The 16,208-nt window shown below is 40.6% G+C and overlaps 2 protein-coding genes across 2 annotated transcripts in view; one reads left to right on the plus strand and one right to left on the minus strand.

Annotated features, from left to right (window-relative positions):
- Positions 1-99: 99 nt before the first annotated feature.
- Positions 100-6,580, minus strand: clul1 (clusterin-like 1 (retinal)). Its single transcript, XM_026312743.2, has 11 exons — positions 6,454-6,580; positions 5,724-5,806; positions 4,526-4,764; positions 3,477-3,619; positions 3,060-3,208; positions 2,796-2,966; positions 2,090-2,528; positions 1,876-1,998; positions 1,575-1,789; positions 540-718; positions 100-317 (listed from the first exon to the last, which is right to left on the minus strand). Exons 4-11 carry the CDS (start codon positions 3,577-3,579, stop codon positions 302-304), a joined length of 1,395 nt encoding a protein of 464 aa, XP_026168528.1. The 5' UTR covers positions 3,580-3,619; positions 4,526-4,764; positions 5,724-5,806; positions 6,454-6,580; the 3' UTR covers positions 100-301.
- The window catches only part of stam (signal transducing adaptor molecule (SH3 domain and ITAM motif) 1), a 34,956-nt gene continuing 25,256 nt past the window's right edge, over positions 6,509-16,208 (plus strand). The window contains exons 1-2 of the mRNA XM_026314226.2: positions 6,509-6,641; positions 9,182-9,232. Of these exons, the coding sequence (XP_026170011.2) occupies positions 6,635-6,641; positions 9,182-9,232 (58 nt within the window). The 5' untranslated portion in view covers positions 6,509-6,634. The remainder of the gene's footprint in view (positions 6,642-9,181; positions 9,233-16,208) is intronic.

Genomic DNA, 16,208 nt, shown 5'->3' on the forward strand with positions numbered 1-16,208 from the left:
AACTGAACTATAGAAAAGCCTATTTAGACATTTATGGATCATTCAAGACCTGTATTGTAGAATCTTAGCATTTCACTTGTTCTCAACTTTTTTGTTGTCATGTTGTTTCTTTTATTTACTTATATCGTTGAACAACAGGTAAGAAGTACATTTTCTTTTGTTGCGCTGAGTAAATAGCAATAACTGAAATAAACCAAACGTCAGTGTATTTAGATTTCAGTAACATTATACCTGCTACACAGGAAAATAACAAAGTTCTGCCCACAAACAAAGTGCTGGTAAAAGAAAAGCAACCACTATTTTACTCGTCCTCATACCTGTAAAGAAAAAGATGTATCTGTCAGTGATTTAAGTTATGTAATTGATTTTAAAGACATTGTAATCAAAGTTAAGAAAAGTAACTACACTGTGCATTTATCTTTTCTTTTTCAGCCTTTTTCTAAATAAATAAATCTGCAATAGAAGGAGAAGGCAGCTGATTGGTGGCACCTGTCCCTGGCACTAACACATAGCACTGTGCAGGTCATTAAAGTTCTTACCTGACCATCTCCTTGTACTTGTCCAGAGCCTCCTGGACCACATACTGGATAAAGGCTGGGTCCTTCAGATCCAGCTCCCCAGGAACAGAGATGATAAGGGGGGAAGAGTTCAGGATGTTTACCTCCACCTGGGTGTTGGTTACAGACAGGTTCTCTTTGTCATGGCTCTTTGGCACCACCTGGAGAGTGCAAGAAGTATTGTCACTATTGGATGTTGGTTGGCCTACATTTGGGTATTTTTAATGATTTGAATTAGTCTTAAATATCTATAGTATGCATTACAACCTGTTCCAAGAATCATCATCTTTATGTGCAAGGTTGTTATAGGCTAACAGCTGTGACCAGTCTTGCCCAGGTGATTGTGGGAGTTTGGGGTACTTCCACCAATATCATGAACCACCTCAGATCTTGACCTTCAGCTTGCACTAAACGAGGCGAGTGTGAAGTGGCTGGGATGAGAGTCAGAACCAAGTCTGAGCCTTTAGTGGATTGCTCATTCCAGGTTAGGATGAGTTACTGCCTCAAGTGAAGGAGATAATGCATCTCGTTCACGAGCGGGCGGGAGAGAAGCAGGATGAGGTTGACTGGTGCTGTTACAGCAATAGCGCATATGTTGTATTGGACTTTTGTGGTGAAGAGGAAGCTTGGTCAGAAGGCAAAGTCTTATTTACCAGTCAATCTATGTTCCATTGTTCACCTGTGGTCATGACTTTTGAGCAGTGACCAAAAGGGTAAGATCCTCCCTAGGATGGTCTCACCCTAATAAAGAGTCCATTAAAACTCTGAAAATCGATTTGTTTAATTTTTCTCAATCACCTTGTTAATATGAGCAAAGGTTTGTTTTGGGTGTTTCATACTGTTTGTGAAGTTCTCAGTTTGAAGTAGTTATGACTTAGATGAGTGTGTGAACAGTATTTAAAAGTTGTTTATGTTAAGCACTTTCAAATATTCTTATTTTTGCTTAACCAATATTACTCTGATATGTCTAGTGTCCAGTGTCATTTTGCTTTAACCACTAATACTCCTCCTGCTCACCATCGTGATGTGGAAGATGTTTTCAGGAGTGCTGCTGTCATTCACAGCCTGAGCCACCCAACTGAATTCAGCAGCCATGTTACTGAGCCAGCTGACTGTTTCATCAGCGTGGCGTTGGACTATAGACAGGATCTCATCGTACTGCTCTTTGGACACGTCCAGCAGCTGGGAAACCTCATCCAGTTCCATGTGCAGCTCACGAACACTGGGACACTCTGCAAACAGAAAGAAGATTGATCAGATGAACTGTGCGAAGACATCTGCTGACGTGCTCCCTAGACTGAGGGTGGTGGCACTTCACCTGAGAGCAGGGCTCCCTGACAGGCCTCACATTGGTTTTGCAGTTGCCAGCACTCGGAGATCTGTTTACGAAGGTCTCTGCACAACTTCCTGTTCTGTAGGAAACGGGGGAAACTTTCCCTTTCTACGCCAAAAATAGAAATCAATAATTTTAGCATTTGTCAGATATATTTGAACCTAAGAAGCACCAGTAACCTGCTGAGGTCCCCTCTAACCTTTCTTCTTCGCTTCTTCTACTGCGTCATTGAGGTCATCAAAGACCTGGGTCACCACAGCTCCAAATTCCTCCACCACACTTCTGCCAAAGTCAAAGAAGGAGTCCAGCACATCCTCCAGGCCCACACCCTTCAGGAAGCCAGAATCCCGAGCTGGGTAATAGGGATCAGAGGTGGTTTCTTCCATCAGGACATCGCTGGTGTTCAGGAAGGATCTCTGGAGGACTTTGTCAAGCCTGCTGCTCATCCTAGACACAATGGCAACACTGCGGTTCACCAGCATGCCCACCTTGCTGATCAAGCGGTTGAAAGAATCCTCAATACGGACAACCTCTGCGTCTGTGTTTTCAGGACCCTGGTTTACCAGGATATCCCCTGGGTCCATGCCAGGTTCACGAGGCCCAAAGCGCCTAGACACTCTGCGGAAGAAGCTCTCCACCTGCAAAATGGAAGTAAATGTCTGGTTTATGATTCCTGTAATATTTACTGTAAATAATTACATTTATTGATATTCAGTCATACATGTATACTCTATGTTAACGTAGGATGGGACTACACTTCCGTCAACTGGGAGAAGATGACAATGTCTAAGACATGGGATCTGAGTTCAAAAATAGGGTAAGGATTTACATTTTTCTGCAGCATTATCACAAGACGTTGAAGGTTAGAGAAAGAAAAACAGAAATCGGAGTTACTGTTTTCGTACTTTGGCATGAAAAGTTGCAAATCCCCTGCGGCAGGTGGAGGTGTAGAACATTTTACACGCATCCTCCAGACAGGGTCTGCACTCCTCCCACTCAGTCTGCAGGGAGTCTTTGCACTGCTCCTCTGCCTCTTCCAGTTTCTCACTCACCTCCTTAGCCAGTTGGGCTGCCCCCTGGTGGCGGAGAGGTTAACATTATTTTCATTATTTTGTTGCATCAGACTGGTGACCTCCAGGGTAAGCGAACATTAGAAGAATTGTTCTCACCGTCTTCTTTTCACTGCTGTGTCGGAGGGACTTCATGAGGTGTTCATGCTTCTGCCCATTCCTCCACATCACCTCCTTCATCTGTTTCACCCCATACAAAGCTCGCTTCACCTCCTCATCCACAAGTTTCTCACCATCCATGGACAACTCTAAGAGACACAAAAGGAAGAAAACACAGGTGAGACATTTTTATGGACAAATTTTTCAGTTAAAGCAACCAAAGGAGCAAAAAGTCTTCACTCAGTAATATCATAAATTACTTCAAAGTGGTTTATATGGCATCAACATCTAAACCTGACACAATAAACATGGCTGTATAAAATTGTATGTTATACACTAGAGACACACCCAAGTGGGAACTATTGTGTCTAATGTTTATTATGTGTTTATATTCATCAATTCTTGCAGCTGACTCACGTTTTAAGTTGGCCTCTGAGGTTCCTTTCAGTGGGCCCTCGGGAGCAGACTTGATGACACCCAGTGCCACCACCAGAACAGCCAAACCAAGCAGGAGTCTCATCCTTAAACTCAGTCACAATGTGTGATGGGGTAAAAACGGTCTGAGGGATAAGATAGGTCTGTGTGAAACTGACTGGTGCAGTCTTACATTTGCACACTCAAGATAAATAAGTACTTCCTGTATACAGGCAACAGCTCAGCTCAGTTTTCATGTGTTGACAAACAGATCCATAAATGCAAGATCAAGTTAAGAAACTGAAACAAGTGTTATTTAATCTGACCCAGAAAGCTAATAGGATTTGAGTTGAATAAATGTTTTCAATAGCTGTGGTTATAAGTAGGTCTGCCACTTGGTGGTGCTACACACCTGACTGGAACTGGAATAATACAATCATATACCTCTCATATTTGGTCAGATGATGAATGTTTCGTACATACAGTATCCCCAATATAAAAAAACTGTCTATCTATTAATTCTCTATGTAACAAATCAAAAACATACACTATGTATGTTTAGCTACACAGTTACACAAGTTGGCATCCAGCAGGGATTTACAGTAAACTGGGATGTACTGACTTGACTTATTTCATTATAGATTTAATTTGCTGAGACTCTATTACATCCTACTCACAGCATATCTCACTGATTTTTTTGTTTCATTTTTTTTGAAGATGAAACTTACTGTGTAAAAGTACAGCCTAACCCATTCAAATGGATAACACATTTACAAATTGAAAACAGAGGCACATGATGCCAAAACTAATATCTTCTTGTGAATTTGAATCTAAGTCAAATAAAATGTATAATTTTAAAGCTGTAAGTAAACACAAAGTGCAGTGTGCAGCACATAAGAAAATGTTTATTAATGCTCATTATTGTATAGTTTATTCCTAACCAACTGAATGTCACTAAGTCTACATCATAAGATAAGGAAAGATTATACTAAATGTGGAAAACAAGTTTATGACAGATAAAAAATATTCTCCTTCATAATAAGGAAACTTACCAGCAGGAGACGGAAGGTGCTTCTCCACTGGCAGGTCTAAGCAAAGTGCTCTGTGTGGACAGTAGTCCTCAGGTTATCCTGACGTGCTCAGGTCTATTTGTGCTCTTTCCACTTGAGATTTATCCTATTACTGTCTTACAGACCTGATGCTGATGCACAGTAATCCAGCAGTCAACATGCTGCCAGAGAGGTTTGTTTTCCATAGGAGGCTGCTTGGACATCATGTTGAATGGCACCATCTATTCATTTAAAAACAGGGGTGTCACATAAGACTAGTTTAAAAGCCAAAAATGTTTTTGGCCACAGGTAAATCAGACACACGGTATTTAGTATAATTGTATGTCAGATGAAAGAAAAGAGAACCTGAGTTTATGTTGTATTGTGTTCCTTAAATAATATGTGTTTTCTTGTAGTAAGACCATTTCTGCTAACAATACTTCACCAACAAATTAAAAATGACTCAAAATGTTTTTAAGTTCCTAATATGTCCTTCACTGGGAAATCCTTAATCCCCCCCCCCCGTCAGCGTCACAGTGAGGTGTACTTTAAATTAGATTGTTGTAGATTTGTATTTGACTGATCGTGGATTCTGTTTTATTCAGTAGCACCCTTTTAACTGAATTATGTAATGATTCACGTTTATAGAATCAAGCAACACGTTCCTGTCATTTATAAATTATCAGCAGTTATTCTTAAATTTATAAGCAGATGGGTGTTTTTGGGAAACAGTCCTGTCAGTAGGATGCTGTTCAGTATGTCCATTGTGATGGAATCTGAGGTATTCAGGGTGAAAGGGTCCTCATCTCCTCACTGGTGCCCAATTTCCCTAAAAAATGTGGCCTCTTTACATGCTGTGACCCAGAAAATAGGGTCCTCACAGGATAATAATCAAAAACAGCAGCACTTCAGCCCAGTCTGCATCCCACACCTTCAGCACCTGGTTCCTATAACACCGCAGAGACACACACTCCCCATGTTCTCCCACCATCCACCTAAACCTAAAACAGTTGACAATAAAATGTTCTGCGGCTACATGAGCACAGATGCAGAGGAATAAAGGGTAAACACAAAGCAGTAATGTAAAACTCTACAGTGGCTGAAATTGAGTCAAAATGACGTCTTCATTCAGTCTGAGGTTTGCTTGTTAACTTCATGGATGTCTTCAGGGTGTTGCAGCAGCTCCATGTAACTGGCTCACCATGTGGCCTACTGTTAGGCTTGGTCCAGATGATCAAAGTGGGGAGTCCTGGACTGAGCAGTCAAACAGGTGCAGGAGATACACTAAGGCAAAGGTAAAATGGATGGAAAATGATTAAATGCTGGTCTGACAGCTGTGAGAGAACAGGATTATTGTCAGTGATGTGTTATTGTCTCAATGTAGCAGAGATTTACTCTACATAAATACAATTATTAGCTGCTGAGAAATGGAAAATCCAATTGTACTGAGTTTCAGGGATATTTTGCCTTATAGTAAACTTCATGGTTTGCATATTGCATCTTGTTATGTCAGTTCTGGTATGGCCTTAGCTCCAGGCAGCACACAGCATCCGCAAAGCTGTTGTTAATCAGGATTTACTACACAGTGCGTTACTTTCCAGAGTTATGCGACACTAGTGTTCCTGCTGCTCATTCAGCGTTATGAAAATGAGGGCGCAGACGCTGCGCACAGATGTTTGAACACGTGGTTTCTCCGTGAAGCTCTACTGGCGCGACCGTCTCTCACGTTTGGATTGCTTCACTTTTTGAGCACCTCTGGTTAAAGCTGCTGCCCACACCACAGAGCCGAGCAGGATCGGGATACACCCACACCTCAGCATCTTCTCAAACTCCCAGATAAATAGGTTTTCCTTCCCTGCTCCTGTTACTCCTACTTTCCCAACTTTACGCAAAGTTCATTCCTGCAGCATCTGGTGCAGCACTGACGTTACCTGCAGAGGTTAGGGAGACCGTTCCCAGCCGCAAGACCTACGGATGGAGCTCTGAGTTTCTGCATGTTATTACTCAAGAACAGAGGCTTCTGGGATACTCGCAGATCCGAGGGAAACTTTTGCGAATTGCGATGCTGTGGATGTAACTTCAAACAACGGCGGTAGAGTCCTGGAAGCCACAATGAAAGGTAGGCTCATTAACAGTCATAGAAGTAGGACATATCCACAGTACCACCGATGACATTTTGCTCTATTTTCTCCACGTGTCTTCTACTTTGGGACTTTTCTGCGCTCCTTTTCTCGGCCTGAGTGGGGAATGCGTGGGCTCCATCTCCCGTCTCACATCTGCTTTCAATTAAGGGACTGTGTTTGAGGTTGTTGTGCATCTGGCCGCTGCTGCACATCCAACATCAACCCACAGTGAGAGAGCCATTCACAACACACCGTGTTAGTCACTCGCTCTGTTGTGTCAGCAAAAACAAGTCTGAAGTTATTCGTGCGTTGAAGCCGCTCTCTTCTTGTTGGATTAAAAGTTTGTATTGGCTTGAAGGAAACACCGAGTCAGACTTAACTGTGGTACATGAGCAGATTTATTGTGGTAGAACTCCCCACTCACCCGGACCCTTAATCCAATGACTTGCTGCGTTTCAGACCAAATGGCGCAGGACTAATGGTGGTCGTCATTTATAATAGAGTTTATATTTTCCGCTTGCACCGCTGCCCAGATGTGATTCGAACGCGGTGAACTGCGGTTGTGGAATTAAATTAACACAGTGCGCGTCATTCTCCCTCATACACACAAAGGGTCAGCAAGCTGGACTCTGAAAACACTACATGACTCCTGCCACCTCGTGGTGCATTTCAAAACACTACAAATCTCTGGACTGTGCTTGTGTTAATGAAACAGCTCTCAGCTGTAAAGCTGTGATCACAGTGAGGGGCAACGCGACCTAAAAGATTCTGATCTTCTTTGTTTTGTAAGAAACGTGCAGCACTGTGGACAACTCGGTTATATACATGCAGGTGGGCTGGTGCAGGAGGGTGTGCAGTGCTTTTCCAGAGCAAGAGAGGCAGCACAAGCCATCATCTCTTTGTCCTGTGGTAAGACACAAGCAAAATGCAAAAAGCTCTTCAGCTAGAAGATTCAATCTTGAGTCTGAAAAAAAAAAAACAGTTTCACTTAGTTATTGTTTCTGGAACTTGAGGCTTCAATCAATTAGGTTGAATTTGTTCATCCACTAATGAAGGTATGAGACGCAGCTAAAAGCCTGACACTGACTTCATTCACCTGCATGCACTTTATTCCTATGATGCCTGTGACCTTGCTGTTTGTTATATGGCTGCTACACATCTAACCTGTTGAAAACTTTAAGGAGCTTAAAGCTTATCTGAATTATACTGCAAAGTAAAAGCTTTGAAATGTCTAGTTACTAAATATAATAATCTGAAATATCCCATGCAGTAATACAATACAGTAATGCTCATCCCAAAACCCAAACAGTTTTGACTCACATACTGTATCTGGATCCCAAATCCATTCAGTTTTCTCAGCCCATCCCCTTAAATGTCATGAACTCCATTTCCCCGAAAGGCTCTTGAAAAGCCAAACATACTTACGGTAACATTACCGTTGTAATGGGACACAGTCATGTTGCTTGAAAACACAAACAGGAAATAGGGCAATGGGGGCATTGGAAAAAAGCAAATTCCTCAAGTAAGATGTGGTTTTACTTTGGTTTTACTTTTTTATTCTACTTTTTTTTTTTAACTGTTTGTAGTGTCCTTGTCAGTTCTTAACTCACGTTGCTCTGTGCTTAGTTATCTGACAGTTTAAGCCCTAGAAACAGTAACTTCAGACAGTTTGACTTCAATTTGAAAAAGAGACATTTGAGACACCTCTAAAAAGACAGTGTCCCGTCAGCTTTCCTCATTCTCCTCTTTTTGCCATGAGAAGCCACTCCATACACATATACAGTGGACAGCCACTGGCCTCACATTGCTCCGTCTCCCTGCTTTTGGTGTTAGAGATGAAGAGATAGTGGTTGCTGTCTGGAGAACTTTGGGACATGTAGTGTTTCCTCATTTTCGATGAACATAGATGATGGCACCAAAAAATAAAAAAACCCTTCCCAGAGGTGAAAGAGCTGCCGAAAGGAGACGACACTCAGGGCCTGTCACATGGTGGGAAAAATCCACCCAAGTGAAAGAAAAAGAGAGTTGACTTAAAAGAGCTGAGCAGTGCATATTTTTTGGTTTAATGGCACTTCACAAAGGATGGCTTCAGTGGCCTGCACAGCTGGGATTAAACAGGTGCTTTCTAAACACACATATACGGTTTGAAAGATACATACGTGTGTTTTAAACAATACAACCACTGAATGAGACTAATAGGATTGAAACTGGTTGTGAAAGTGCATTGTTCGCCTTAGAAACAGCAGTTTGAAGAAAGGGTCACTTTATCGGCTTTTCACTGGAGCTTTCAAATGCACTTCATGGTCTTCAACAACAGAAAACATAGCAAAGACTGAAAGAGCTGTAGAAAATGTTTGTTTAAAAAAGCTTAACTTCTTTTTTGGTTTGAGAATTTGAATTATCTCGATGCCTAGCTATTATGTAACAACATGAAGTACTGTAGTGTCCGTTTGTGTTGTTATATTTGTCTTTGTGTTAATATTATTATCTTTAATTCAGTCAATTCATTCCTTTTCTTTCTGTGTTCTCCCTCTAGACGACTTTGCTGATGAGGAGGAGGTGCAGTCCTTTGGTTATAAGAGGTTTGGTGAGTATCAAGTGATTTCTTGACGTCCAGCTGTGGACCACCTTTGCTGGTTCATATGCCTTATGACAACTCGGTGACATCAATTATTCATGGTATTGTATAAAGAAAATTGTCTTTACATGTAGTATTATGTTTGGCGGTGACCCTCCAACCACAATCCCCAAGGTTTTTAAAGAGCCCACACCTTGTTTCCCAGAAACAGACTTATTTTTGGAACCTGCTTTTATTTTTATTTCTCTGTTATAACAGCAGTGCAGTACAGTGAAAAGGAAACCACAGCATCCTGGGTGTTCCTGACCAGTCAACTCACTCTGTAACCTTATCAATGTCTCAGTCTACTTTTGTTTCACCTGGCCCAGAACTACATAAGATAATTTGGTCTGAAATCAAAATATTTAACCTCAAAATGGGTCTGCTCATTTCCTTTTCTTATAATTTCCTGAATGGATTGGATTCTAAGAAAACGTAAGACCCACAGCAGCCAGAATTTCCAGTCAGGTTCATAATCTCACCCTCACATCAGGTAATACCCACTGGCCAGATGTTGGTAACTCCCCGGCTGTGTGTAGCACATTCAGAAATGTTGCACTGACACATTCCTGAATTGTCGCGATCATTTCCACCAACAGAGATTTTAGCGAAATATGCTAAACCTCCTTTCTCAAACTAGTCCAAGCTTTCACTGGGTGGTTGCATTTCATCCTCAGGATAAGTTTTAGTATCACTAGTTGTTCACACAGACCATGACATTCACTCAGTGATAGCATATCTGTGTAGAACCATAACTTTAGTGTGATGACTTGGTGCCTCATAGTATTTTTCCTCTGTCAGGAAAGAGATCAAGTTTCAACACTTTGGGTTGAAATGGTCACAGCGGTCACACTGCGTTTAAGAGGTGTTTTAGAGTATGCTTGTCATTTACGCACTCAGCAGCCATATGTCGGGAAGTGTGAATCCAGAATCCCCATTGTGTGTCATCACAGTCAGTTTATACATGTACACATCTCACTGCCCAACACCTCAATGTGTGTGTGTTGGTCCAGCTCCTTGTACAAGAAGAGGTGAGTTTGGATTTTCTTTGTTTAAACCTAAAACTTTCTATAGAAGGTTCTCAGACTCCTCTTGCAACATAATCCACTTTTCCACCATTGAGCTGCATGTTCACTAAGCTCTTAGTTTCCCCATAATATATAAAAATACACTCATTTGTGTTATAGTATTGCCAAGCTCAGTCAGAAGTAGCTTTTTTACTAATCACGTTTTAATAGAGAATTCACAGAACAAACTGAGAATGTGGTTTATGCTGCAGGACTGGGTTACATTTTCATAGGTGTTCTTCCAAAGCTCTGGGTTGCCACTGGCATCGTTATAACCCCTGTACTCAAACTACCATAAGAAAGGATCTGATACTGAAAGGACGTATTTTCAGTGGACTATTCCTTTAATGGGTTCTCACTAGATAGATTTTCCATGTCTCTGGCAATCAACTGGAGGAATGAACACAATTTTCCTAATAATAATTCTTCAGTTAGTGTTTTTTTAATGGTTGTGAAGCACACTGTCTCTCACATTCTTCCAAAATCTTACATAAGAGTTCAGCCGGGTGACTGTAAATACCATAGCATAGCATAATTAGCACATTATTGTCTTAGTCAATTATTCAGGGATTCTCTGTGTCCTGTATGAAAACGTTTGCATTTTTGTTTTTCCAGTCTTTTCATCAAGTTTTTCTTTTAAAGCAGTATAGTTATATTTTGTGAAATATGCTTATTCATTTTCTTATGAGAGTCAGGCAGATACCAAGCTCATGTCTGTGCATTAAATAAAGTCTTAGAGCCCAGAGGTGATTAGAATGACTTAGCATGACGGCTGGAAGCAGAGAGTAACTATTTCTTGGCCACATTGTCAGCAGCACCTCCATCTTCTAAAAGCACAAATGAAATGATTTTTACATTTCTGTTTGTATCTGAAATAAACAAACAAGACAAGATGCATCAGTTAATGGTGTTGGTAGATTGATTCTTGAACTTTGAACAGAGTCAGATTAGCTGCTTACATCTGCTTTTTTCCTCCCTCTCTTAGGAGAGAGAGTGGTATTGATTTTCTCTTCTCATACAAATATCAAGCATATTTTACAAAATGTCAAACTATTCATTCTCATTTTACTACTACCTTTGCTTGTGTACTGGCAGGGAAGTTTGTTTTCTTGCTATTGGTGTGTTCATTCTGAGGAATTAGGTCCTTGACTCATTGTGACATCTGGTTACCACAAGAGGTCTGTTATCCCACTGAGTGTATGTCTAAACCTGAGAAGTTGCTGAGCTGCTTCCTGTATCCATACTGGAAGTTTATTCAGTACAAGCCAATATAGTCGAGGGAGTAGGGACTGTGGGCCTGCAGGGTCCATGACTGGGCTGTGCTGTGTCAGCAGTGTGTCGAGCAAAGAGGAGGATGAAAAAAGAGAGAGTGCTGTTCGTGTGAAGTGAATTTTTCAGAAAAAGTTGTTACTCACCTCTAAATTTTCCAGCTGCTTGTGATTGTTTCTGCTTTTATTAATATGCTTTTATATCCAAGAGGGAAACATTGGTCACCAGTTTCAGCTGAGAAGTGGCATTCCTTGCCCGACTTATTTTTGGGAGCAAAACAGCAAGTGGTTTTAATTTACAGGGACTTTATTACCAGAAAAGAATGTTTTCAGAATGCCTGCCTGTTACTTACAACCCCCCTCCAGGGCATACACGCATGCAGTGTGAGTTCTGTTGTCCTAACGAAAGATTACTTGCTCATGTTTTCAATAAAGAGCAGAGTGATTTGGAGCAGGAGAGGAGGGAAATTTTAAAAGATTACAAGATAGTAGAAAAAGTTAACAGTAAAGAAGAGATAACAACAACTAAAACACCACAGAACACTGCTGGACTGACCTGCTGTTGATCTTATTCCAGACCTGCAAAGTTTGAAGGAATGGTCTGTGACTGGTCTGAAAGACAGAAAATCAATCCTGGATTGACCAATGACAGGCAGGCAGGAATGCATCCCAGACAACGCACAAATCACTGCATTCTGGCATGGGCCAGTATAACGCATGCCATGAGGATTTCTGCTCAGAGCATTAGTAGGAGGCCTGGGTCAGCTGCAGGTCGGTCGAACAGACTGCACTCAGGGCTGTTTTGTTTAAGTTTTCACTTAATGTTACTGATAATGTTTCAGATCGTCTTAGCATGTCTTACCAGTCAGAGACATTCGTACTATGGAAGCATTAGAAATTCTTTAACTGGGATTTGATGAAAAATCATGACTGAACATACCAAATGGAAACAATTATGCCTAGGAAAAAGTATTTTACATGGAAAACATTGCAGTGTCATATTTCAAAGTTTTGTTTTTTTAGCTTTTTTTTTTTTGTAAGCTTGGCTGCCAAATGGCAGAAGTACAGTTTTTTTTTTAACACAGTATCCCAACAAACTGTCCACACTGTAGATTTCTGTCAGGCATATGTTGTGTGTCCTGCTGATACTGGGTACCAATGAAGGAAGTACGTGCCCCACAGAGAGCGACGATAACAATGCATTTACAAACAAACTTGTTTGCATTTCTGGTGGGGACATTACTTTGACTCACATTAATTTCCTGGAGACTTACCCTAAACTTAACCATAATCACTACCTGCCTAACCCTAACCCTAGTCTCACCCTAAGTTTAAACCAAGTTGTCTCATTAAAATTCAGTGATTTACATGGTGGGGACCTGGGGTTTGTCCCCACAAGGAAGCCAAGTCCCCCATCACTGTGTAAGCAGGTTTCAGTCCCCACAATGTATTAAAAACATGCTATACATACACACACACACACACACTCACTCACTCACTCACTCCTGTCTCTTGTGCATAATTTACTCAGATGTGAATGAATAGTTATTTCCTTATATTGCCTCTTTACTGGCATGCATCAAAGAAGTTTATATCTGGAACAATGTGGGTCCATGCATCATTTTTCTAAATTGGCTCCCATTACCTTGTTAGAGCTGTATCTGATTCGGCAATATTTTGGAACATTAAAACGCTTCTTTTCCTGCTTGAATCACTGCAAGGCTCCATTTACTATTAGTTTTGGAGATATAATATTCTTACATATTATCTGTGTACTAGGCACTTAGTAGACAAATGTAGTTAAGACTGCACTGCAGATGTCAGGGAAACAGCTATTGACTCAATATGTCTGAAAAGGATTTTACATATAAACATTGCAGCTCTGAAATTGCAGTGGAGCTACTGACAGTAGGTGATTTTATATATAACTGCAGTTGTTTTGATCGAAATCAGCCACCACTGTGTGTCTCCAAGGGCTCGTCTGACCCACGATAATGACAAGCCTGCAACCAACTGTCATCTGTGAGGGTGTCTTCTCTCACATAATGGATGTTTGTTGAGCTCTCCATTCACAGGAGGCTTTGGCTCTGTCACAAAACAAACACACAATATTGGAAATGTCTGACTCCATTTTCTGTCAACAGTCTGGGTCGGGCTGAATGAAGAAGTTCTGCATGTGGCTCAGCATCAGTGTTACACATAATGGAAGTCTTTTGGCTCCAGAGGGGGCCAACATCAACCTTGCTGCTTCCTCTCTTTGAAAAACAGCAGAAAGCTAGAATGAAAAATGCATTTTCCTTTGTTCTGCTGTGAGTCATTGCAGTGCTCTCTATCCAACTCTCAGACCTGGCTGTGCACCGCTTGCTCTGGCTGTGACTATGATAGCCCCAAACCAGTACATCTGTCAGTTTTACTTGTTTATGCGTTACTGCTCATATTGTTGGAAATACTGAAAATGTCTGAATATTGAGCTATGTGAAGTTTTTTTTCCACTCTCAAGTGTTTCAGATACCACATGTATGTGTTTGTGTATTCACATCTGTGCATCTGCTGCAAAGGAAAATGTCAGAAACAGTCTGCATGAACACACTTATCAATCTCTATGTCTGCAGGGTTGCAAACTACAGAGTTTCATAGGTTTGTTTAGGAAATATATGGATAACACTGGCTCAGTTCATTACACAAAAACAAATGTTCCCACTGACCTGTATAAGTTTTTTTTTGTTTTATTTGTATTATCCACTACTGGCACTATTTTATGGATAGTTTCCTAGCTCTGACACAGAAAGGTGATGTCCCTATTTTTAAGATTCTGATGTGCTTATAATTGTATGAATAAAAGATGTGGGATGCAGTTCAGAAATCTTAAACCGGGATTGTGCACTGGGTGGCAATAAAAATCTCAATCTCTGGTTAGATATCACAATGTTAGCAAAGGCAATTTTAATAGTCTGCATGACTAGATAGCACCAGCAAGAAGTGAAAATTATGGGCGGAGTGGTTGTTAGCCTCACAGTAAGAAGGTTACAGGTTCAAATCCCTTTCAAACCATGAGGCCTTTCTGTGTATAAATACACATGCATTTTGGGGTTATTCTAATTGGTGACTCTTAATTGCCCTTAGGTGTGAATGTGAGTGTAGATGATGGTAGATAATGTGTTTTATCTATCGATAAAGTTTAGTTTAATGATACATTACGAGTTTAGACATAGACCACAGTGAAATGTCAGTGGCAGTTACAAACTGATTTTCACATCAAGTAAAGCCAGACCTGGCTGGCCAGCTGACTGGGCCCACACTAGTTTTATTGGTTCTACTGGGTGATTAAGCTTGAAAGTAGTCAGCGGTGAAGAGATGGCACATGTTCAGGCTGATGATCATTGGACTGGGTGATGATTGTTGCTGATTCAGTACCTCAAGTGTTTGACGGCAGGCCACCCAGCAGGTCTGACCACACGAAAACCCAATTGCACAGATGGTTGTTGGAGTTAGCTCCAGTGTTGAAGTGCGTGCCTGAGCAGAGGTTTTGGGCTCATATGAGTGCATGCTTAAATATTTTCAACCAATATGACAAAATATGTCTCATGTTATTTGTGTTCATGTTATTGTGGTGACATAGATCTTAGGAAGAGCCTGGCTTTTTGATTGATCTCAATGCATCTGTTGTTTTCCAACACTTGGGTAGTTATTTGTGAGACTTCACTGGAGAAGCGACCTTACTCCAGAATAGCATGGTTACAAAGAATTGCTTATCAATTACACTTATATAACTCACATTTCACAAAGTGTGTTTTTCTTAATAATGGGAAAACCAGCTGAACATTGGTTAGTTTAATGATTCATTGATGTTTCAGACCAAAAATAAAGTCTATAAGCCTTTGGTTTACAGGACCCTCTTGTGCAATATGCCTAACCCAGTGAATACCTTAAACCAGTGATAAAAATGAACTTTTAAACAAAATGAAATCCAAAGTTCTTTTTGGGTCTTGCTATTAGTAGCTGCTCCAACAGCAAACATTTGTTTGGTGACTCTGCAAAGAGTCAATCTATGACATCAATTTTTCTAACTTAGGCTAAATTCCCATTATTATTAATTCTGTTTTGACTACATTGTGACACCTGGGGGACTATTAAAGACGGAGCGATTTTGTTACAAGTCTTCTGGCCAAAATGTTTCATGTTAATATTATGATTATGACGCAATAAATTATGGAGTTTGATTTTTTTAAATCATATGCCAGCAAGTTATCCCTCCTGTGTTTAATTATCTAGTCACAGCAGATCCACACGTAAAGTTCAGACAGAAGCGCTATGTTGTTATTTTTCCTGGAGATTATGTCATAATCAATTTCAGGCCAGTGTTTTTAGATTGATTGACTTCTACATTCACACCAAGTACCTTGTTCAGCTGCCGCATTCATCTGTACCTTTGTGCATCCATTTATTATTTATTTTTATAACACCTACCATTAGAGTCTTGTTTAATTTATCATCAGTTATAGAATTTGGTGCATTTTTTTTTTTTCTTTAAATCATCATGAACGTTTCTACTACAAACCTCTAAGGCCAAACTACATCCTCAACCTGTTTTGAACAATTATTTAACTTACT

The sequence above is a fragment of the Mastacembelus armatus genome, chromosome 17 (assembly GCF_900324485.2).
Source record: "Mastacembelus armatus chromosome 17, fMasArm1.2, whole genome shotgun sequence".
NCBI lineage: Eukaryota > Metazoa > Chordata > Actinopteri > Synbranchiformes > Mastacembelidae > Mastacembelus > Mastacembelus armatus.